At 38.6% G+C, this 25,721-nt stretch overlaps 1 protein-coding gene across 2 annotated transcripts in view; it reads right to left on the reverse strand.

Annotated features, from left to right (window-relative positions):
- The window catches only part of PAPPA2 (pappalysin 2), a 280,840-nt gene that overhangs the window by 233,572 nt on the left and 21,547 nt on the right, over nucleotides 1-25,721 (reverse strand). For both annotated transcript variants that reach the window (XM_032291320.1, XM_032291319.1), the window contains one exon: nucleotides 8,337-9,408. In XM_032291320.1, the coding sequence (XP_032147211.1) occupies nucleotides 8,337-9,408 (1,072 nt within the window). The remainder of the gene's footprint in view (nucleotides 1-8,336; nucleotides 9,409-25,721) is intronic.

Raw genomic sequence — 25,721 nt, forward strand, 5'->3', positions numbered from 1 at the left:
AAGGGCAAAGGTTGAAGACCAGTTAAAAGACTATTGTAATAATCCAGGTGAGTGAAGACAGGGGCCTGGATTAGGGTAGTGGCTATAGGAGAATGAGAAGTCACACAAATGAGGTAGCTAATTTGCTTTTGAGGACAACAGAATGCCCCCAATAAGGAGGAAGGGACATCCTAACTGGGACTTGAAGGAAAAGCAGTAGTGATCTAAGTGTTTGGCTCTGGAAATCAGATCCACAACCATTGGACAGCACTCCCAGTAAGAAGTGAGATAAACCTTGATGCTGAGGAAATTAATAATAGATGAGCAGCTTCCTCCAGAGGGTGGTGCTCTGATGGAACCTCAGAAAAATCCCTGATGGCCACACTAACTATATGTCCCACCCACTACCCACAATACAATTCTGACATCAAGGGAATAAGGGTCTGGTTAGGGGAAGACCTACCAACAAGATTTCATTTATATCCAGTCACTGACATAATTAAAAACAAGAGTTCAAGAAAAAGAAAATAGAAAAAAAAAATGTGTAAGGCTGCAGCTGTCTTTCAAACTCTTAGGCTTAAATTCTAGGAAGGAACCTCTAAGTGAAATCATCTGAGACAGACTGGCATCTGGCCAAGGCACCAAGGCACCCCAACTCCTAGGAAAAAGCCGAAGTATTTTGAACAACTGAGTGTGGTTGGAGACTGGGGTCTCTCCTGAAAATTTCTAAAAGGAAATATTTTTAACCTAGACAGACCACCTGGCTCACTCACAAGTCTGCCTATCTGGCTAGAAAATAAACTATGAAAAGGAGAAAAACAGCTTCCCCCATCCACTCATCTGAGGAGGAAAGTCCACTAAGTCAGGCGAACAGAAAAAAAAAACCCAAAAACTGGATTTTATTTGCTCCGTAATACGGTGCCTATTAGAACTGTGGAGAAACTGGCTGGTAGGAAAATAAACAGGAGACGTTTCTATTTGTAGGTAAACTTACTGTGCTTATCTATGGAATCTCCTACTTCTTTCCTTCTATTCCCATTGCCAGTTGACGTGAGTATGAGAAGGTAACACTTGCTCTAGAGTTTGCTGTCTGTGAATTTTGAAGTGGGGGAACTGGGAGATTTTCTTGTTAGTTTTAAAATTTATCCTCCTTTTCTTCCTGCCCTCTTCTACCCCTTACACTTATTTTCTCCGTGTGTGTTTTTTTTGGCTTCAGGGAACTTTGAATCTTACTTCAAAAGAAACCTATAATGAAGCCTGGTTGATGTTTAACAGACCAGCTACTGCAAGGGCCCAGCCTGACCATGCCTTTGGCTCAACAGCCTCCGCGTGTGGGTGAGCAAAGCACAACTAATCCAAAGCATCCAGGTCTGTGCAGCACCAATGTCTCCACCTGTTCCCTTTGATGCCATGTGCCTCTGCTTTCCTGTCCCAAGATATGCCCTTTCTACTGTACACCTGCAGACGCCACTCTCTGCCATGTCCCCCAGGACAATTCCCAGCCACCCTCTTGAGGACCTCTTTAGAGGGAAGTGTGCCATGGGCAAGCATTGTTATGTATAACAGTCCCCTGCCCTTCAACTCTCCAATGAGTTGCCAACATATAGAGATGTTAGCTCATCACAGCCTCCAGAAACAAATATACAGACAATAAATGTATGGTATCCCATTGTCTGCTTCAGAGCATGGTCAGACTAGATGATTGATGCCTTGTTCCACAATTTGTTTTTATTTGGAGATATTTCTCCACATTATAGCAATATTATGAGACTGAAGATATAAAAACCAAAAGAGAGAGACAAGCAGAGTTCCAGATTTAGTGAAATACTTAGCTGAACTCTATAGTGAAAAGGAGAGAAAGCATGGGATGGAAAGTAGGCACAGCAGCAAAGAAAGAACCCTATCTCTGAGACATAATTTTAGGGAGATGTGTGACAGAAACAATTCATAACCAAAAAGAAGCTGCAGCCTGCAAAGGTCAGGGAAGACAAGTTCCCCTGAGGGTACAGAAATTCCTTTGGGCTCAGCTCCGTAGTATGCACCATAGGGAATAGTCAAAGGCATTTGTGATTTTACGGAAGCAGACACTCGACACCCTTCCTTCCCTTAACTCTTGCAGATTGTCTCTTGGGGCAGCTACTATGCAGAAATAGACATCTGGCTTATGTAGCCCTGACTAGTTCCAAGTTCCTTTATCTTTGTAAGTCTGTTCAACTGTCTGGGTAATGTATCGTAATTCATATCTCCTCCTGACCAGTCCAGAGCCTGATAAGTACTCTCCCTTTGACAGGCCCATCTGTGTTACAGATGTTTGATGCTGGACTCATCAGGCTCTCTTCTCAGAACCTCTGGGAGAGGAACTACTTTGGGCTAGATTTCTGGTTTCTTGCTGGGGGTGGTGGGAATGCATCTTACTTTGTTTTTTGCTACCACAACAGAATACATGAGAATGGGTAATTTATGAAAAAGAGAGGTTTATTTCCTACAGTTCTGGAGGCTGGAAAGTCCAAGGTCGAGGGGCCTGCATCTAGTGAAGGTCTTCTTGCTTCATAATCCCATGGCAGAAGACAGAAGTACAAGAAAGCAGGCATGAGCAAAATCATCCTTTTAACAGACACTCACTCCTGTGATAATAGCATTAATCCTTTTTTTTTTTTTTTAGATGGAGTTTCACTCTTGTTGCCCAGGCTGGAGTGCAATGGCACGATCTCGGCTCATGGCAACCTCTACCTCCCAGGTTCAAGTGATTCTCCTGCCTCAGCCTCTTGAGTACAAGATAACAGGCATATGCCACCATGCCCAGCTAACTCTATTTTTTAGTAGAGATGGGTTTTTCCACGTTGGTCAGGCTGGTCTTGAACTCCCGACCTGCCTCAGCCTCCCAAAGTGCTGGGATTACAGGCTTGAGCCACTGTGCCTGGCCCTAAGTATCTCTTAAAGCTTCCACCTCTCAACACTGTTGCTTTAGGGTTTACATTTCTAACATATGAACTTCGGAGGACAAGTTAAAACCACAGCAGGAAGATTGAACAGTATTTGTGAAGTGAGGAGAGTTATGCATACATCAATCCTTGTATTTGAATGTTAGTGATCTGTTTATAGGTCTGTCCACCACTTTCTACCATTCTCCCCTGACCCCTAAACTGTGAGCTTTTGGTGCTTCCACTGTGAGTAGAAAGACTCTGTGCCTGGAGCACTCTGCTCAATAAATGCCGGGCAAAGCGCTTGTCAGTTTCAGAGTCACAGCATAATGGAATTGTGAGCTTGAGCTCTGTGATTTAATTGTAATAATAAGGAGGATCTACAAAGCTAATCTAGTTCAGAGATAGCCACTAATTCCACCAAGTCACAGGACCACATGGAAACCCAAAGATCTATATTTCTATGAATCAAAGGTCCTTTCAAACAATTCAAGCCATGGTAAAGAAAAGCCATCCCCCATGTTCTGCTTTTAATGCCTCAGCCTGGATTTAAACATAGAGAATTTAGATAAAATTACTGAACTTGTCCTCTAAGTTGTTAGCACTTATCCTTTCCATAGTCTTTATATGTGCTCCTCTGCCTTCCTTCCATGCCTGACACAACATAGAAGCTTGATAAATAATGATTTTTCAAAATATTGCTCGCCAAGAGTCATAAAAATATTTTTAATAATAAAAACTCAGCACAAAAAATAGGAGAGGGAAGGCAGAAAAAAACCTATACACGAAATAAGTATAAGGGAGCTGAGCAAAAAGAAAACCTCTCACCTCCACTATGTTTCTGTCTTCAAATTTTTTTTCTCAAAAAGAGACAATTCAGCAGTAATTATTCATTTTTAGATCATCATAGGTAGAGATTTAAAAGTATAGTTTCTACTGTGAACAAGCATTAGACATTCAAGGAAAGTCACCAGCATAGATAGTCATGAATTTTTAAAATCATAAAAAAAGAAAAGTTGACTTCAGATGCATCAGATATAACACACATACACAAAATTCCAAATGAATCACATTTTTATCTTTGAAAATGTTTATCTTAAAATTTTTTAAGGATTACATTAAAAACAATCAAAGAATAAAAGGGTTTTAAAAGCTTGATTACTAAAATGAAAAAGTAAATAGAGCATTGAAAGATAGACTCAAAAAAATCTCAAAAGCAAAAAAAAGTGGGGGAAGAGTAAACTAACAAAGAAAATGTAGGAGAGGAAAGAAACAGAGAGTAAGTTCAGTAGATGCATCCCCAGGAGTATCAGGGATAACAAAGAGGACAGAGAAAACTGAATGGAGAAATAAAGTAATAATTTAAGAGATTTTTCCAGAGATAAGGGGCATAAGGGTCCGAATTGAACAGTGTTCAACAAAAGAACAATAAAAGGCAAGTTCTAAAAAGTAATCTTACAAATCCCTAGAGTAACAAGGCTAAGAACAAGATTCTAAAACATTATATACATATTTATATATATACACACACATACACATGTGTGTATGTATGTATACACACATATGTATAAAAATACACACAATTATCGGAACAGAAGCTAGAAGCAATTAACAAATTTCTTCACAAGTTTCAGAGAAACTGTTTTTCAATTCAAAATTTTACACCAAACAAACTTTCAGTTTTGTATGAAGGCAGAATAAAAACATTCTAAGAAGTGCATTTTCAGAAAAGATTATCTAAAACATCTTTTCTTAGAAACTTACTTGAGGATTCTTTCCAGAAAAATAAGGTAGTAAATTAAGAGATATTCATGTAATTCAGGACACAGTGGCTCTAGCCCAAAAAAAGGCTGTGAAGAGAAGTCCCAGGATGACAATTGTGCAGCAGGCCTAAAGATAACTGGCCAAGATTGGAAGAGGAAAATAGAAATAACTAGAAGGAAGCGCTCTAGAAGAGTGTTAAAAAAAAAAACAAAAAACAAACAAAAAAAAAAAACATGTTTTTTGGAAGGTGAAGAAGAAGAAGTTTATTTAGTGTTAGAACAGCTTAGAGGAGGGGAACATGTTTATAAATATTGTCTACAAATTAGCCGGTAAAATAAAGTATTTGAAAACAATCGAGAATATCAAGAAAGAATAAAAGAAGGAAAGAAGGAAATAGATACTCAACAGGTTGGGCTGGGAATGGGAAGAAGCTGTGCAAGAAAAGAAATATGATAATAGACTAGTACTTTTTTCTGCAACAAATAACATTTCACAGTCATACTGCTATAATACATACAATTAATTCAACAAAAAATAGTAAAATAATTATATGGAAGAATGCAAGGACAAGGAAGGAGATAATGTAAGAGAGTTAGTCTTGTCTCTATCATAAGAAGTCAACAGATAATGTTTAAAATTTATGAGCAATATAAATAATATTTGGAGAGATACAGGAAACTACCAGGAAAAAAAAAAAAACAGGTAAAAAAATAAATATAGTAACCTGTGTGGACCAAGCACAGAATGTGAAGAAGGATGGGGAAGAGTTAGGCAGGGGATTGATCTTCTTCCTTCTGCCTTTTGATATAATTTGATATTTTAAACCATGAGCACTTTTTACTTTGAGTTAGTATTTTTAACTATCATAAAGTATAAATATTTCCTTTGTATTCCACAAAGCAGGTTTTATATGTGGGGGTAAGAGTCACTTAGGAATAAAGGTTCAAAACACTACTGGGTTTATAAATAGAAGGAGTGAGTTTCCCTTCTGTAGGCAGTGAAGTGAGTATGTTATAAACACCCAGATAAGGGCAATGTGGTAGGAATTTAGAGAAACAAAGGGAAATTCTGAGGAGAATAGTACCTGGGTACCTTGAAAGACAGCTCTCTCAGACAGGGCAGTGAATTATTACTATAAACTAGGAGACCAGACTTTCTCATTTCTCCAGGGGATCCTGAGTGTTGCTAACCACTGCTGTTAGTGATGTTTAGTTTCTGCTTAAGGTTACCAAAATCTAAAAACCAAACCCAAACAGAATTTTTTAAAATTACACTTTAAGTTCTGGGACACATGTGCAGAATATGCAGATTTGTTACACAAGTATACATGTGCCATGGTGATTTGCTGCACCCATCAACCAGTTATCTACAATAGGTATTTCTCCTAATGCTATTCATCCCCTATCCCCTCACACCCCAACAGGCCCCGGTCTGTGATGTTCCTCTCCCCGTGTCCATGTGTTCTCATTGTTCCAAACAGAATTTTCTTATACAAATAGTTCTGATCATTTGATTAGTTGTCTTTTAATTATTATGTAAATAAAGGCTTTCCATCTGTCAGCTTTAATAATAATAATAATGGAAGAATAATACGATTTTTTTTTTTGAGATGGAGTCTTTTTCTGTCTCCCAGGCTGGAGTGCAGTGGCATGACCTCTGCTCACTGCAACCTCCACCTTCTGGGTTCAAGTGATTCTTCTGACTCAGCCTCCCCAGTGGCTGGGACTAAAGGTGTGTGCCACCACGCCTGGCTAATTTTTTGTGTTTTTAGTAGATATGGGGTTTTACTACATTTGTAAGGATGGTCTCAATCTCCTGACCTCGTGATCCACCTGTCTCGGCCTCCCAAAATGCTGGAATTACAGGCATAAACCAACGTGCCTGGCCGAATTAATGTTATTTTAGAACTATTTGTATACATTGAAAACTTTAGAGCTACTTTCTTATACTTTATTTCATTTGATTCACAAAATAACCTGAAAAAACTGAAAATGCAAGGTATTACTGCCATCCTCATTTTATCGACAAGACTTCTGAGTTTCTGAAAGTGACTTGCATAACTTACAAACCTAGTTAAATAGGAAAGACTCCAAAATTTAACCATGTGGAACCCTTCATTCTGAATCACGTACTCAATTTTTAACACCACATGCTTGACGTACAAGCTAGTCTATTAGTGGTAATTCACACCAACAGGACTCCCCACACCCAGGGATACCATGAACTACTTGTACAAATTGTGTCCAACACAAAGGCAGCTTTCAAGACATCTGGTGGGAGCGGATATCCTGTTCCCTCACCTCCCACCAGCCCTATACCCTGGCTCAGGTAAGCCTTTTCATAATTTGAACAAAGGCATCAGTTGTGCACTGGGGATGCTTTTTCCACATGCACATATTAACAAGTTCAATGGCTACCTACCTACTTCCTCACCCTCCTCTATTATGTCCAACCCCTACATCAGCCATCAAATGAGAATCTTACTGGCTTCTATCTCAGAACAAGAGACACAGGAGAACCATTCATTCATCAACTTAAACAACTAAACATCAGCTACTATTCTAGGCATTGGGAATGTAGTGGTTAACAGAATAAACAAGGGTCCTGATCTCATGGAGCTGATATTCCAAATAGGAGAAAAATAGACAAACACATGAATGTGAAAGAAAAATTATCAGAAATACTAAGTGTTAAACAGGAAATTTTAATTAGTTGATGTAATAGTAATTGATAGATGCTTTAATCTGAGGGATTAGGAAAGGCCTCCCAGGTGGTAGTATCTAAGCAGATATTTGAATGACGGGAGAACCCACCAAAGGAAGATTAAGGAAAAGAGGATTCCAAGAAGATGGAACAGCAAATGCAAAGCCCTAGGGGCAGGAAAAAAGCTTGGTCTGTTCAGTGGAACAGAATCAAGTCAGTGAGGCTGTGCTATGTGGGTGGGGATGGAGAGGTAGACAGGGGCCAGATTGCATTAAGAGCCTGTGTGTCAGGTAGGGGGTTCAGATTTTATTCTGAGCGCAGTGGAGGAAAAAATCTTAAGAAGGGAAATGACAGGATCTGACTTACCTTTTTCAAAAGATCCTTCTGGATGCTGCATGAAGAATGGAATTTAATGGGGCAACAGTGAAAGATCCCAGTCACCTAAAGGAGACTAGTGGCTAGATGCAGCATGTCTTGCCTTTACGAAACTGCTCAGCACCAGAGAGTAAACAGACATAAGGCCTTTTCACAGATTTATATTACTTTGCCAAGACCCTAAGACAATAGGAAGTGTCATCATGTGTAATTAGTACTGATTCGTTTCTATGCCTGGATACCTCGTTTGTTCTCCATGAAGATTTCCTGGCCTCCTCTGGTAAAGTAAGTTGTTCAGTTTCTCTGTGCCCAAGTACCTGGTGCATATGCTCTTGGGTGCACTTCGCACTGTGTACACAACTTTCTGCCCCACAAATAATGAGTTCTGTGAGGGTTGTCTCTTGTCTCAGTCATCTGTGTCCCTAATTACATAACAGAACACCTAGCATTTCACAAAAGATTAATACTGTCTGATGGGGTGGATTAATGTTTTATTCAGGGACTGTGTGAACATGTTTGTTTCCAAAATCAAAGGATAAAATGATGTTAGAAATGCACCCTACAAGTAGGCCACCCCAAACCCCAATCCCTTACCTCTGGGGTGAGTCAGGGTCAAAGCAGGTCTTGCGCACGTCAGCCACCTGGGGGTCGCAGCAGTCCCCGTCGTCAAAGTCGTTCAGCATGTTGTTGCAGTCCGCGTGACAGAGCCCATCCCTACGGTTCCAGGAGTAGCAGCGGCCCTGCCGGCGGCAGTCACCCCCATCATAGCCTGTGAGTGGGTGCTCACACTCGGGGTCGCAATGGTCGTTTCCAATCTTGCTGGGCTCACAGTTCACAAGCACAACCCGGTGTCGCAGGGTAGAATTGCGGACCTGGTGGACGCTCAGCTGCCAGCTTATATTGTAGCGGTTGAAGGCCTCATTCAGTGCCTCGTGCTGCAGACGAATCTGCTCCTCACTCACAATGGGGTTTAGGCCCTCGTCATTGCAGATGTTCACGACCTGGTAGCGTATCACCTTCTCTCCCCGAAGAGGCCAGTATCCATTGTATTGTGAGATCAATTCCACATTGTCACAAACCGTTTGCCCACAGAGTGGGGGCCGCAAAGGCGACAGAATCTCAGGCTCTGGCTCAAAGCCCTGGAGAACCTCAAGTCGTGGGTATTTCTCATCTCTAAAGGGAACCCACTCTGTATTCAGAGGCTCAAAACTCGCTGTCAGGACCAAGTCAGTCATCTCCTCCTCCCCACTTGAATGCTGAGAACTGTTTTGAAAATGGCTTTGTGGGAGGGCAGTTGACCAGAAAACCAGTGTGCCCAGGTGTCCACGGAAATAGTGTCTATCCTCAGATCTGTCTCCCCCAAGGAGCAAACAGCGGCAGGATGCCATGAAGGGGCTGTTCAGTGGACCAGACTGGCCGAGACTGCTAGCCACCTGAGTGCCATCCACATACAGAGCCATACGCTGTCCATCGTAAGTGGCCGCCAGGTGGGTCCATGTGCCTGGTTGGTAGCGACTGTGGCTAATCAAGATGGTGGCTTTCTTCATGCGGTCAGTACGGAGGGAGAAGAAGAAGCGAGCATCCCGCTTTCCCTTGTCCTTCCCTGAGCGGATCCCCAGGGCCCAGCCTTTGTCACTGACAGTGTGGGAGCAGTTATCAAACACACCTGGGAAAGAAGGAAGAATCGAGGGAAGAGATACCAGATACAAAGAGGAATGGAGAAAGGGAGAAGAAAGCCCATGTAAATAACAAGAATGCAGGTTTTTAATGGGGAAAAAAGTAAGTGACCCAGATTTCTCACCTGAGATGCCTATTCATATCCCTATATTAGGCTGTTCTGGCATCTCCTATCCCCAAAAGGAATCTGATTTGAGATTCCACCCAAGTTAACTCATTCTGGTATGTTTACATAACCAAAATGGAAGCTGAAAAGCAGATGTTCAATGTCAATGGCAAGAATCCTCTAGCACTTCATCACAAATGTGCTTTGCACTGACTGGCTTTGAGTCAGTGCCTGTCTTCATTGATCCTAGCTCTTTCCCATTTCCTCAGAAGCCATGAGGGTAGTCATACTTTTTGCAAATGACAGCCATCCCCTACCCTCTGGAAGGTGATTTTTCTCTACTGAACATTAAAAGGATGATACTCATGGAGAAAACAAGTTGATGAATCAGGGAGTCTTTCTAAAGAAGACGGTAACATCCCAGACGTCATTCCTAGCCCACTATTCCCTTTAACACCTTTCATGGGTAAGGATGCCCACCCACAGTGAACAACTGTTCCCCAGAGAAAGCAATATGGCACTGCCCCATGGCCCTAGCTTAAAAAACTAGTCACTGAGTTAGTAGAATGACTGCTCTATACCCAGTAACACCCACCACACTATAGAAGCAGACCGTTTCCAGATTAATGAAGGTCCTATCATACACTAACTACCTTGCACAGAGCAGGTATAGGGTTGTTAAATCTAATTGAATAAACAAAGGATAGAACACCCATAAAAAGCTAGATCATTAATAAATTGGCAGCAGGGCAGCAGGAAGAGGCACAAGCTTTCAGATGTGGCATGATCCCAGTTGGGACTCAGGCATTTTGGAGGCCTCAAATGTTCCTAGTAACTCATCTTCAGTTTACTCACCATCTTCCCCTCAGTACCTCTTCTAGTACACAGTCTCTCAGGAATAGCTTTTACTTATAAATCATATGAAGGCAGTCATGCTTAATATTGCTTGCACTGATGAAAAAATGATGGAAAAATCTACTAGTCTTTGGATCAGATACATGGGTAAACATCAAGAGTCATTTTCCCCAAGCTTGTTAAATAAGAATTTTATTTGTTCCCTGACCTCCTATACAATGCAGTCCAACAATAATTCTCTGTAGACAGTCTAGATTTATAAGCCACAAGGCTTCCTATTCTGATGGCAGGCAAGTGTTTTATAAGTGGCTATGTTTCCAAAAGTGATAGAATATCTTCTCTTCTGTCTTCAGCATATATTAATAACTTGTTGTTTACAAAATAAAAGTAGTTTTTAGCAAAAATATTTCCTCCCAAACCCAGCAATTCTAATAATTATACTCTGAATTACTAGTGATGACTACACTACAGTACAATGGGGTGTTTCGATTTTCGTTTGGGGGTTTTTGTTGTCACTGTTTTTACACTAAAGTCTATCTGTTAAAGAAGCATAAGGAATACTCTTCTACAAACCCTTGAGTAGATTTTCAAAAAAGCAAACAAATATAGTGGGATTAATACTAAGTTCCCTCACTCATATTTTCTCCTAGTCCACTTATTTTAATAACTACTAAGTAGCCTTAATTATCTATCTGACCTATGAACACATATACTGCAATATTGACTATCAGGACCATGGAGTTAATAGTCTATCAGCTGTTTGCTGATTTTTAAGAGAAAGTACTAGTACTTTATATTTGTTACATACACACAGGTATATATATGAGTTTAGATATAAATTGTTAGGCTTGACATATAAGTTACCAGATAATTAACATGATTATCTGCCAGGCATCTAGTTGCAATTTTAAACACTTTAATTTGCTATCCTTAGAATATCTCTTCTATCATCAAAAATATAATTGTTCTTACCTGTCTCATACAGAGGTATAAAGTTACTAATAGTGTCTCTAAAATGATATTTCTAACTTTTTGAGATACTAAATAAAAGATGGACCACTCTGATTATACTAGTCTAGTTCTGATTAATATGAGTTTTGCAATTATATCAAAAAAATTTACAGCCAAGAGCACAAAGATCATCTATTTTACTTGTGAGATATAGCCAGTATGTAGAAGTATTATTTTGAATGATTACCAAAGTAATGATTCTTTGCTGTCTAATTTATTAAGATGTCCAAGCAGCAAATGAAAAACCTCACTAGGTGCTTAGAAAACTACATTTTACTTGCTTTGTTACCATTGTTCATACTTCATCTGTATGAAGATAAATAGTTGCTGACGCGCCATCCTGCACTCCTCCTAGTTAAAAAGGCATAATTAGCAAATAGAATTCTCTAACTCAATGTCAACAACTCTAGTTGTGGATGAGAATCACATATGAAGCTTTAACAAATAGACTATTTTCAAGCCATGTTGAGAGATTATCCCATACTACAAAAGAAATCAGTTTCTTGCTGCTGCTTAGTAGAACAAAATGTGGAAGACAGAAGTTGAGAGCCTTAGTATTTTTCATCCAGTAAAGGAAACTTAGCAAGATTGATACCAATGTTAAGTTAAATCAGACATGAAAGTGTAAAGCTCATCTGAAATTCTTTTAAATCATTTGTTTAAAAATTATACTAGATCAGGCTTCTTAGATTTGTCTAAGACGTCTACGAAACAGTAATACATACATGTTCATCAATTCAGCAAATTAATGGAATGAGAGGTAGTTAAGATAAATGAGGACCTCTTATGAATAAGTGCACAGAAACAGACTAAATTAGCTCACCTATGCAACTGCAAGTTTGGTAGATATTACAAAGCAATACTATCTGCCAATCTCAGTACTTGGTGCTAGAGATTCAATAGTGATCAAATAGTTATATGATATCATGGAGAGTTCAGTATAGTGCAGAAAATAAACCTGAAATAAATAACAATGGAATATGCTGACTATTGAAAGTATAAATAGCTATGGGAGCAGCAAAAGGACCTCTTCATTAAAACATGGACATAACATAGCAGAAATTCTCCCTAAAGTCACTAAATGTCAATGTTCCAGCACTGACCTGTCTTAATAATTTGATTCCTAGAAGGCACCCACCATCCAAATCTGCCCATGAAATTAGTGCTACCTTGATTACCAGTTGGACTGTCTGGGAAGGCTAGAGAGCGCCAAAGCCAAAGAATTCCAAAGATAAAGTCAGACATTGCCAAGCCCAACATCCTGCCAGTTTAGTCAGTAATATTGTTAGAGTCCTCAGAATCTGCCTTTATATAAATTGCTCACTTCAGCCAAATCTACATTGGAAGTGTGTGTGTATGTGTGTGTGTGTATGTGTGTGTGTGTGACTATATTTACTTTAATTTAGCCTGTAATATTATCTCTCATTTATATAGTCATTGAGCTTTGCAAATAAATCTTTTGTATACTATTATCTAAGTGATAAAACCATTATCTGAGGTAGGTAGAGTTCCTTTATTTTATAGATGAAGACACTGAGGCTCTGAGAGATCAGGTGTCAAACTGGATGCAGACAGTGCACTAGAACCAAGACATCATGATTTTGAGCCCAGAACAGCTTTCTAACAAACTTATGCTAGGAAAGACCATAGTGCATGTGCTTAAAAACATGAGTCAGCCAGAAATTATAACCTAAAATATACCACTTACATGCTGTATAATCTCAAAAAAAGTTTTTTCACTTTGCTGAGCTCTGGTTTCCTTATTTGCAGGTTTTACGTGAGAAAATCTGCGCATCTTCAGCATCCTTCAGCCACAAGCTGAGACCTTGACCTTATGAGGTTGTTGAGAGAATTAAATAAAAGAACACGTGAAGTATCTTGGCACAGTGTTCAGCTCATATAAAGTAATTAATAAACACTAGCTATTTTGAGAGAAGGAGTTTCATGATGTGTTATCAAAGGAAATAACAAATTAGATAAAAAACCAGTGGTATGATGGTAAATGTTTAACAACTGGTCCTCTGAAGATTTAAAAAAAAAAATCCATGTCCTGATTTGCAACATTTGCCAACTTCTGTGGTATAAATTACTCCCCAAATGGCCAATTTCAAGTTACCAATATGATGTCAATGAACATGGGTTTGGGAAGAGATGTGTACAATTAATTGGCTCTGGTGAACCAGTTTGAGCCAATTCCATTACTGCAAAGACTAAAAAGGAAAGCAATTGCAAGCTGCCAAGTGTCTCCTTTTCCCTTTGACTACTAAAGTTAGATGTGGCTGCTTTGCTGATAGTATCATTTTTTTGCAATTTAAAAGGGGGTAAATGTTGCCCAAACTCTGAGTTTTCACCCATAACACATCTACCAGAGGACCCAGTGACCAACTGTGACTGTGAACAAAAATGTATCCATCCCAGGTCTGCTTTTCTGCATCCTTTAGCTACAAACTGGGGTCACAGAGAAGCCTGCACAGCTCCCCACATGCTCTCAGGAGGGAACTTCAGCCCTACTTTCTTGATCTCATTAAGCAAAAGTAAGATAAACTTTGTTTCAAAAGAAAAGTTGCAGAATCCCACGTTGAGGAGACTTCTTCTCAGTCTAGCAAAGACGGGCAAAACCAATGCAGTCCAAGCCAAGACAATATACGTGGTGAAACTCTGAGTTTGTGCAACATTGGGATTTTATAATTTTGGATGTACATGAGATAGAAGCAAACATGTTATAACTGTTGTTTATTCATCAAAGCCACACATTCTTGGAAAGAACAGAGGGACCAGTACATGAATATGATTTATGAAATTACTCAACACTAAATTGAACCATGATAGCCCATGGATAAGAACAATCAGATCAAATAATGTAACTCAAAAGATGGTGGTAGTGTGGAAGCCAAACATTTGGACCACATCATCTTAAAACTGTAAGAATCATTTTCTCAGCTCTTTCTTGCAACTGGCTTCCATCATACATGTTTACTAAACTTAAAACTGTTCAAGCACCTTACCTTGTATTAAATCTGAGTTTTGAGAGAAAGAAAAGTAAATTGAGGGAGGATATCTTGTTCACTGTATTCCTGCTCTCAACTCCAAAAATTCTTAGAGACCATGGGCGTCTTAAAAGAGCAATATGCTGGTGTGGGCTTTAGCAAACCTCATGTGCATCCAGTTCTCTACTATCATTAATTACCAGCACTTGGAATTGATAGAGTCAATTATCCTCAAGGAGAAAGGTTTTCTCTCAAACTGGAATGTAGTCCTCCAGAGTGACTATGAACAATTATAATCAAGCATTGAACATCATAGAGTTACAAATGGCTGTTTCATGAAAAACAAATTTTGAATGTGGCCCCTGTAAAGTAGTAATCCTGCTTCTTTCCATTACTGCTTGAGTAATGGAAACCTGAGTTGCTTCTTGATGCTCAGGATATCTGTTGCTTATGCCAAAAAGAGATAGAGACTTGAACTATCTTTTATTATTTGTCTGCTATGTGCAACTCTATCGCTGGCGGACATGCTCCACCCACAACAAAGTCCTGAAAAACAGCTTGGCAGCCCACCTTGGGTAGACACATCTTCAGACTGACCAAATGACTGTGTGCCTGTTCTTGAGAACTGAAAAACAACCCAGTGGGCTTGCCCCTCAAGGACACACCCCCAGGTCAGTCAAGGTGCCATGTACCCACACCCCTGACCAGAGTAACAGGCCCATAGCCCCAACCTCCGTGAGCCAGACCCCAAGCTGGCTGACTTGCCATCGGCATTATGTGCATCACATTTCTCTCTCCACCAAAGAAACAGTCCAGCAAGCACACATCCAGCAAAGTTGTGCCACTGCTGCCACAAACTCTTGCTGCCTAGGCCACTGAGATACAAAAATCACTAGCATGAATTACAGCCAAATAAACTGCCTGGAGACTATTGTGTTTACCTGGAATTAAAGCCAACATATGCTACCCAATTGACACCCTAAGATCCATCTATAGAAATAAGTATTTTCCCAAGGATGCCCTCTCTCACCACTCCCATCTGATATACTATTGGAAGTTCTGGCCAGGGCAATCAGGCAAGAGAAAGAAAGAAAGGGTATTCAAAGAGGAAGTCAAGTTGTCTCTATTTGCAGATGACATGATTTTATATTTAGAGAACTCCATCATCTCAGCCCAAAAACTTCTTGAACTGATAAGCAACTTCAACAAAGCCTCAGGATACAAAATAAATGTGAAAAATCACAAGCATTCCTTTACACCAACAATAGACAATCAGAAGACCAAATCATGAAAGAACTCCCATACTAATCACTACAAAGAGAATAAAATACCTAGTAATATAGCTAACAAGCATTGTGAAAGACCTCTTCAAGGCGAACTACAAACCACTGCTCAAGGAAGTAAGAGAGGACACAAACAAATGGAAAAACATTCCATCCTCATGGATGGGATGAATCAATTTCGTGAAAATGGCCATATGGCCCAAAGAAACTTATAGATTCAATGCTATTCCCATCAAGTTACCGCTGACATTCTTCACAGAATTAGAAAAAAACTATTTTAAATTTTAGCCAAGTCAATCCTAAGCAAAAAGAACAAAGCTGGAGGCATCACACTACTTGATTTCAAACCATACTACAAGGCTACAGGAACAAAAACAGCATGGTCCTGGTACCAAAACAGACATACAGACCAATGGAACAGAACAGAAACCTCAGAAATCACACCACACATCTACAACCATCTGATTGTTGACAAACCTGACAAAAATAGACAATGGGGAAAGGATCTCCTATCCAGTAAATGGTGCTGGGAAAACTGTCTAGCCATATGCAGAAAACTAAAACTGAACCCCCTTCCTTACACCTTACACAAAAATTAACTCAAGATGGATTAAAGACTGAAATGTAAAACCCCAAACCATAAAAACCCTCAAAGAAAACCTAGGCAATACCATTCAGGACATAGGCATGGGCAAAGACTTCATGACAAAAATGCCGAAAGCAATTGCAATAAAAGCCAAAAATAGACAAATGGGATCTAATTAAACTAAAGAGTTTCTGTACAGTAAAAGAAACTATCATCACAGTGAATAGGCAACCTACAGAATGAGAGAAAATTTTTGCAATCTATCCATCTGACAAAGGTCTAATATCCAGAATTTATGAGGGACTTAAACATATTTACAAGAAAAAAACAAACAACCTATTAAAAAGCAGGCAAAGGATATAAACAGATACTTCTCAAAAGAAGGCATTTACACAGCCAACAAACATGAAAAAGAAGCTCAACATCACTGATCATTAGAGAAAGGCAAGTCAAAGCCACAATGAAATCCCATCTCACACCAGTTAGAACGGTGATCATTAAAAAATTAGGAGACAGATGCTGGAGAGGATGTGGAGAAACAGGAATGTTTTTACATTGTTGGTGGGAGTGTAGATTAGTTCAACAATTGTGGAAGACAGTGTGGCATTTCCTCAAGGACCTAGAACGAGAAATACCATTTGACCCAGAAATCCCATTACTGGGTATACTCAAAGGATTTTAAATCATTCTATTATAAAGACACATGTACATGTATGTTTATTGCAGCACTGTTCACAATAGCAAATACTTGGAACCAACCCAAATCCCCATCAATGATAGACTGGATAAAGAAAGTATGCACATATACACCATGGAATAGTATGCAGCCATAATAAAGGATGAGTTCATGTCCTTTGCAGGGACATGGATGAATCTGGAAACTATCATTCTCAGCAAACTGTCACAAGAACAGAAAACCAAACATGGCATGTTCTCACCCATAAGTGTCTGTTGAACAATGAAAACACATGGACATGGGGGGGGGTCACACACCAGGGCCTGTTGGGGGGGGGGAGCTAGGAGAGGGATAGCAGGGGGTGGGGAGATAGGGGAGGGATAGCATTAGGAGAAATACCTAATGTGGATGGCAGGGTGATGTATGCAGCAAACCATCATGGAACGTGTATACTTATAGAACAAACCAGCACATTCTTCACATGTACTTCAGAACTTAGAGTATATTTTTTTTAAAAAATGAAAAAAAAGCCTACAAAAATGTATGAAAAATCAGTAAGTGAACAAATATTGGCATATGGGAGTTGCACAAAGAGAAGAGGTAAAGAAAACATATTTAATGAAATAATAGTGAAAAACTTCTCATGTGTTGGAAGAAGGGTGGACATTCAGATCCAATAAACTCCAAAGTCTCCAAATATATTTAACCTAAACAAGTCCTCTCCAAAGCACAACTGACTTTGCCAAAAGTCAAAGACAAAAATGCCTAGAGAAAAATATACTATCAAGTCACATATAAGAGAATACCCATAGCCTAATTGCAGTTGTCTCAGCAAAAATCTTATCGGCCAGAAGAGAATGGAATGAAATATTTGAAGTAGCAAAAGAAAAACAAACAAACAAATCTCTCAGACAAGAATACTATACCCAGCAAAGCTATTCTTAGAAATGAAGGAGAAATAAAGTCTTTGTCAGATAAGCAGAAACTTGGATAATTCATCACCACTAGACCAGCCTTACAAGAAATGCTTAAAGGTGTCTTACCTCTGGAAGCAAAAATATAGTAACTACAAGTGTTCATGAAGACATATGAAAGTACAAAACTTACAGATAGAGCAAATAAACAAAAAAGAAAGAAACAAAACTTTATCACTTCAGAAAACCATGCCAAATGTAAAAATAAACAATAAGAGAGAAAGTAAGGAATAAATAACATACAAAACAATAAGAAGCAATCAACAAAATGAACTAAATTCCCCAACTAAAAAATATAGATTGACCAAAGGGATTTTTAAAAGATCCAACTATATGTTGCCTATAAGAAACTCAGTTCACCTGTAAAGACACACATAGACTGAAAGTGGAAAACAATGTTTCATGCAAATGGAAATCAAAAATGAACAGGAAAAGCTATGCTTATATACAATAAAACAGGCTTTAAGTCAAAAACTAAAAAAAAAAAAAAAAAAAACAAAAGTTCATTATATAATAACAATGCAATCAATTCAGCAAGAGGATATAACAATTATGTATGCATGTATGCACCCAATACAAGAGCATCCAGATATATAAAGCAAATATCAGATCTAAACAGAGAACTAGACCCCAGCTCCCATTTTCAGCATTGGATAGATCAACTAGGTGTGATATCAACAACAACAAAAAATCCCATCAGATTTGAACTGGACCATAGACCAAATGGACCTAACAGAAAATTTACAGAACATTTCACACAACAGCTGCAGAATACACATTCTTTTCATCAATATATTAGGACACAAAACAAACGTCAAAACAATTTTTTTCAAGATAAGGTTTTGCTCTGTCACCCAGGCTGGAGTTCAGTGGCACTACAGCCTCAACCTTCTGGGATCAAACAATCCTCCTACCTCATCCTCCCAAGAAGCTGGGACCACCGATGTATGCCACCACATCTACCTCTTTTTTTATTTTTAGTGGAGACAGGGTCTAACTATGTTGCCCTGGATGGTCTTGAACTCTTAGGCTCAAGCAATCCTCCCACCTCAGTCTCCCAAATTGCTAGGATTACAGGTGTGGACTATTATGCCTAGCCTCAAAATAATTTTAAAAATTAAAGTCAGTCAGACACAGTGATTCTTGCCTATAATCCCAACATTTTGGGAGGTCAAGACAGGTAGATCACTTGAGCCCCAAAATTCAAGACCAATCTTGGAAAAACAGTGAGACTGTGTCTCAAAAAAAAAAAAAAAAGAAAGAAAAGAAAAAACAATTACATCAAGTATCTCATCTGACTACAATAGATAAAATGAAAAATCAACAATAAGAGGAACATTTTTGAAACCATAAAAACACATGGAAATTAAGCAACATACTCCTGAATATCTAATGGGTGAAGAAATCATAAGATAATATATAAATTTCTCAAAAAAATGAAAATAGAAACACAAGATACCAAAACCTACGGGGATACAGCCAAAGCAGTATTGAGACAAGACTACAGCAAAAAAACCTATATCAAAAATTGGAAATATTTCAAAAAACAACAACCTAACCATGCACCTCAAAGAATAAGAAAAGCAAGTACAAACCAAACCCAAAATTAGAAGGAAATAAATAAAAATAAATGGAGAAATAAACAAAAGAAATTCTAAAAAATTCAAAATTTAAATGAAACAAAAACTTGGTTTTTTGAAAAGATGTAAAAATGGACAAAACATTAGCTAAAGTTAAAAAGAAAAAGGCCCAAATAAATAAAATCAGAAATGAGAAGATGTTATAATTGATAACACAGAAATACAAAAGATCATTAGAAACTATAATGAATGCTCCAATAAATTCAAAAATCTGGAAAACATGGATAAACTCCTAGATACATGCAACCTGCCAAGATTTAACTAAAACGAGAGAGAAAACTTGAAACAGATCTCTAGCAAGTAACAAGACCGAATCAGTGATTAAAAAAGTATCTCGACAAAGAAAAGTTTTCACTGCTTCACTACAGAATTTAACCAAATCTTTAAATAACTAATATGAATTATTTTCAAACTAATCCAAAAAAATTTAAGATAAGGTAGTTCTTCTAAACTCATTCTACTACGCCAGCATAACTCTAATACCAAAATCAGACAAGGATATAGCAAAAAAAGAAAACTACCTACCAATATCCAACAAATACATATGGGAAAATCTTCAACAAAATATTAGCAAACTAAATCCAACAGCACATTAAAAAAAACAACATTCACAATGATCAAGTCAAATTTATCCCAGAGATGCCAAAATGGTATAAAAAATTATTCATCTCAATGGGTATGTTATGGAAAAAAATTTTAATAAAATTCAACATCTCCTAATAATAAAAACGTTCATAAATTAGGTAGAAGGAAAGTACCTTAATAAAGGCCATATGTGACAGCTAACATTGTATTGAACAGGGAAAATCAAAAAGTGTTTTCTCTAAGAACTGGAACAAGACAAGGATGCCCACTCTCACCACTCTTATTCAACATAGCACTAGAAGTCCTAGTCAAAGCAATTAGGCAAGAGAAGAAAATAAAAGGCACCCAAATTGGAAAGAAGCAAGTAAAATTATCCATTTGCAAGTGAAGTGATCTCATATAAAGAAAAACCTAAAGACTCTACAAAAATAAAAAATAAAAATAAAAACTTATAACTCTTAAATTCAGTAAAGGTGCAGGATACAAAAATCAACATACCAAAATCAGTAAAATTTTTATATGCAAACAGCGATCAATCCAAAAAAGAAATTAAGAACAGAATCTCATTTAGAATAGTTACAGAAACAATAAAACACCTAGGAATAAGTGTAACCAAGGATGTAAAAAAAATCTCTACAAGGAAAACTACAAAACACTGATAAAAGAAATGCAGAAGGCACAAATTAATGAAAAGACATCTCATAATAATGGATTTAAAGGATATTGAAAAAATGACCATGCTAACAAAAGCAATCTACGTATCAGGGCAACCCCTATTAAAATACCAACGGCATTCTTCATAAAAATAGAAAACACAATCCTAAAATTTTACATGGAACCACAAAAGCTCTCAAATAGCCAACACAATCCTGAGCAAAATGAACAAGGCTGGAGGCATCACACTACCAGACTTTAAAATATACTACAAAGGTATAGTAACCAAAATATCATTGTACTGGCATAAAATACACAAATAGACCAATAGAACATAACAGAGAACCCAGAAATGAATCCATGTTTCTACAGCAACTGATTTTTGACTAAGGTACTAAGAACATTGATTGGGGAAGGGAAAATCTTTTCAATAAATGGTGCATGGAAAACTGGATATCCATATGTAGAAGACGGAAACTAGACCCCCACCTCTCACCCTATTAAAAAAAATTCAAAATGGATTAAAGACCTAAATGCAAGACGCAAAATGATAAAGCTGCTAGAAGAAAATATAGGAGAAACACTTCAGGACATTGGTTTTGCAAAGATTTAATCAATAAGACTTCAACAGCACAGGCAACAAATGAAAAAATAAACAAATGAGATTACATTGAACAAAAAAATTTATGCACAGCAAAAGAAACAACTGAAAGAGTGAAAGACAATGTAGAATGTGAAAAAATAGTTACAACTATTCATCTAACAGTGGATTAATATCCAGAATATACAGAAAACTCAAATATTTCAGTGGCAAAATACAAATAAGATGAAAAAATGAGCAAATGATCTGAACAAATATTTCTCAAAAGAAGACATACGATCGCCAAGAAATATATGAACAACTACTCCACATCATTAATTATCAGGGAAATGCCTATCAAAATCACAATAAGACATCATTTCACCTTAGTTGGGATGGTTATTATTAAAAAGACAAAAAAAAAAAAACAATAAATGCTGGCAATGATGAAGAGAAAAAGGAACTCTTATATACTGTTGGTGGGAATGTAAACTAATACAGCCACTATGGAGAACAGCATGGATGTTCTTCATAAAACTATATAGAACTATCCTATAACACACCAATCCCACTACTGGGCATTTATGCAAAGAAAAGGAAATCAATATGTTTTTAAAGCACTGTTCACAACAGCCAATATATAGAATCAACCCAAGTTCCCAGCAACAGATGAATAAAGAAAATGCAGTATATAAACACAATTTAATATTATTCAGCCATAAAAAAGAATGGAATTCCGTCATTTGCAGCAACATAGATAGAACTGGAGGATTCATGTTAAGTGAAATAAGCCATGAACAGAAAGTTAAACATTTCATGTTCTCATTCATATGTAGAGGTTTAGGAGGCTTGGAAGGGTAGCAGGAAGAGTGAGATAGGGAGAAATTTGTTAAATGATACAGAATTACAGTTAGGTAGGAGGAGTAATTTCTAGTGCTCTATAGAACTGTAGGATGACTATGGTTAAACTAATCATGATATATTTTTTAGTAGCTAGAAGATATTTAATGTTCTCAATACAAAAAAAGGATACATGTTTTAGATGAAGGAAATGTTACTCTGATTTGATCACTACATAAGTTCATAAATACAATTATTACATATCAATTTTAAAAATTGTAAATGTCTGCTGCTCTAGATCCCACACATGTGCCACTCTATTAACCTCTACCACAAATGTATGAGCTGAGTGTATCAGACCAAAAAACTGAGAATCAGAGAAGTTGAGCAAGTCATCCACCATCTCACTGTTAGCAAATGCCAGAAAGGGATCAAAACCAAGTCTATTTGACCGAAAAGCTCATGGTCTTCCTACTCACTGAAACATTTTAAATACTAAATAATTAGTTCTTAGTTGTTGTTTTGGAGCAAGAAGAGTGACATGGGCTGGTGAGAGTGATATTAACACATTTGCAGACCACTACTTGCAGATGACTGGGATCTGACTCAAAAAGTATGTACAGACTGACATCCACACCTGGAAATAGTTTGGAGGAGAGAAAAGAGGGGCTGGCCCAGCTGTTTATATCTCCCTGTTGGCTATTACCTAAATTAACAGGGTGCCTTGCTGAACATTTGGTAGAATTTCTGGATGGTCCTGCAGGTTTTTGACACACAACATTTAGTAATCACTTTTAGAGGACCCCAAGATAAGGAGGGTCTAATGGGAAGAGCAGACAACTGAGAAGTCACTTCCAAACCAATGGCTTCAGTCTCCACTTCCTCCCTTTTCCTGGTTTCCCCATTTGGTATGTATCTGGCAAAGAAGAAATCTGTATTTGAAGGGAATGTAACTGAAGAGAAGTGACATAGCCCACCTAGGAACTGCTGCTGCCCCTCAAATGCTCTGATTGCTCACCCCTTCTCTATTAGAAAGCACCCCTCTCTTCTACTGGAACCTTCTGTGTGTGGGTTTTGAAAGAATGGAGTCACCTGACCACAAGACCAGATAGAGGGGGTTATGCTTCAACAGTGCCCCCACCACCCTAATGAGGAGAAAAAGTTTAGTCCACCCTGGGAATTACAACAGTCAATTAAAAAGTGAGAAAAATATCTTCTTAGAACTGTCAGAAATCCACCTGTCCTTGGTATTCTTATTTTATGGCAGTGACAAAAGGTGAAAGGCACCATCTCATACCCTTTTCTACCTCAAAGCCAGGTATATTATGCCAACTTATTTCAGAGTGTTCAAGTTAATGGCAAAGCAAGAAGTGTCCCTTTCTGAGAGGCTAAATAGGCCTGATATACATTATCAATACATATCTCTCCCTTTGTTTGAAATGCCTCCCTTCTATGGTTATGCCCTTCAAAATTTACCTGAAGTTTCATTTTGTCTATGAAGTCTTCCTTGACTACCTTAGTCAAGGTGATCTTGTTGAACTGCTGCTATTTGTGAAGCAATTCTAGAGTCCTTTGACGACCAGAGCCTATCTTAGACATCTATGAATTTACCACAAGAGCAAGAAAGGATGGGTCGTAGTTCCTTGTACCCACTCTGCTCCTAAAGTCAAAAAATTTGAGTCATGAGAGTCTTAACCCAGGGAAGGAGCGTTTCCCGCCAATCTTGGGGAACCCTAGTAACCTTGCGTGCATCTGACCTAGAGGAATGATCCAAGGGGACCAAGCATGCCCCTTGCTCTGCAACTACATGTGGTTGGTTTTTACATGTTAGATGAGCTCTCCCACAGCCATCACATACTAACATGCTTTCTTCTAGATCCTACACAGTTAGATTACAGCATTTGTGATAAATATTATTGACAGCTTTTCTTGGACAAAGCGTTATTCTGGAGGGAACATTTATCCATGGCAGAGTCTCATAGAGGAGATCATTTAACAACAAGCCAAGGTGGCAGAAGATGAAGATAAGGTCCATGCAGAAATGCTTCTCTTGGCACAGACACATCCACGGAATCTCACTTCCAGGAAACCCTCATGGCAGAGTTTTGCTCTGCACCTCTGGGAGGATTAAAGTCAGCAGTGAGAGTTCTGCTTCTCCAAGAAGCCCCATCGGCTTCCAGGAAGGTGAAGCTCTATTCAACAAAACAGAGGAGTCATGCAGTGTCATCAACTCTGGTAACCAAAAAAACATGCTGTGTGGTGCAAGTTTGCTTTTAGGAGGAAAATGAGCAAAAACAGGGCCAGGTTAGGTCATGATCATAAATCAACACACTACGAGGCAAGGTCTTCTCTCAGGAGGTTATGCCTGTGGCCGCCCCACACACATACATGCAGCCTTCTGCAGAACTACTTATCCAATACCCCGACGCCCCAGAGAGAGCATGAGGAGAATTTAAAAAAAAAAAAGGAGAAGGAGAAAAAGCCATCCATCAAAGACCAGGCAAACCTGGCAGACAGCAGGACCTTGTGAGCAGGAAGTGGGAGAAAGTGAAAAAAGAAACTTGGGGAGGTGTTTTTCAGCTGTTCTAGATAGGTTTCCTTTAAGACAGGATTAGGTTTAGCTTTTTGTCTGTGACTCCAGGGTTTTACAAATAAGAGCACAGAGTGGGAAAACCTCCTGGGGACTGTTTCACTAGCACCTCTCCAGTAAATTTTTCACCTTCTCATTACAGTCTGTTTTCATTGTAGTCATGCTGTCATGTGCAAGGATAACAGAAAACAGGAGAGGGGATTCCTCTGGCTTTCCATAGGCCACCCATGTGCAGGGTAGAAGTCAATGAAGCAGATTTGCTGGGAAAGCACAGGGCTTTCTTTTGTGATTGCCCAAGAGAAGAGAAAAACACAGAATGGTAAGACGGAGAATAAAAATTTAAAGGAGCTGAGAACCTTAGGAGAGGTGGCCTGTACATGACACCCATGGAAGGCAGTCGGCATGGTTCCTGGCACAGTGTTAATAAATATTAGCTACTCTTACAGTTATTATTGTTAGTCATTGGGAATGGGGGAAGTGCAGGGAGCTAAGTCAGATGCACCAACATTTTTTACACTATCTAAAATCAGCAGCACCTGTCTGGAAGTCAAGCTGAAATTGCACACAGACCTCCTAAAAGACAAGTCTGGAGCTTCCCAGATTTTACTGTGGATACGAATAACCTGGGGATCTGAAAAAATGCAGATTCTGATTTAGCAAGTCTCAAATGGCACATAAGATTCTGCGTTCCAATAGACTTTCAGGTGAAACTGATGCTGCTGAATCTCAAACCACACACTGAAGAGCAGGACTCCAAATCAGAGCAGACCTGTCCTGAGGATGAGCCTTTGTTAGCAGAGAGTAATGGACAGAGACTTATCTAGTGGTTCAATACAACCAACATCCTCAGGTTAAGTCTCCTCCACCCCCACCTTCATCTCACTTATGACACACACACACACACACACACACACACACACACACACACACACACA

This window comes from Sapajus apella, unplaced genomic scaffold (assembly GCF_009761245.1).
Source record: "Sapajus apella isolate SASKATOON/1434 unplaced genomic scaffold, GSC_monkey_1.0 scaffold25, whole genome shotgun sequence".
Classification (NCBI taxonomy): Eukaryota; Metazoa; Chordata; class Mammalia; order Primates; family Cebidae; genus Sapajus; species Sapajus apella.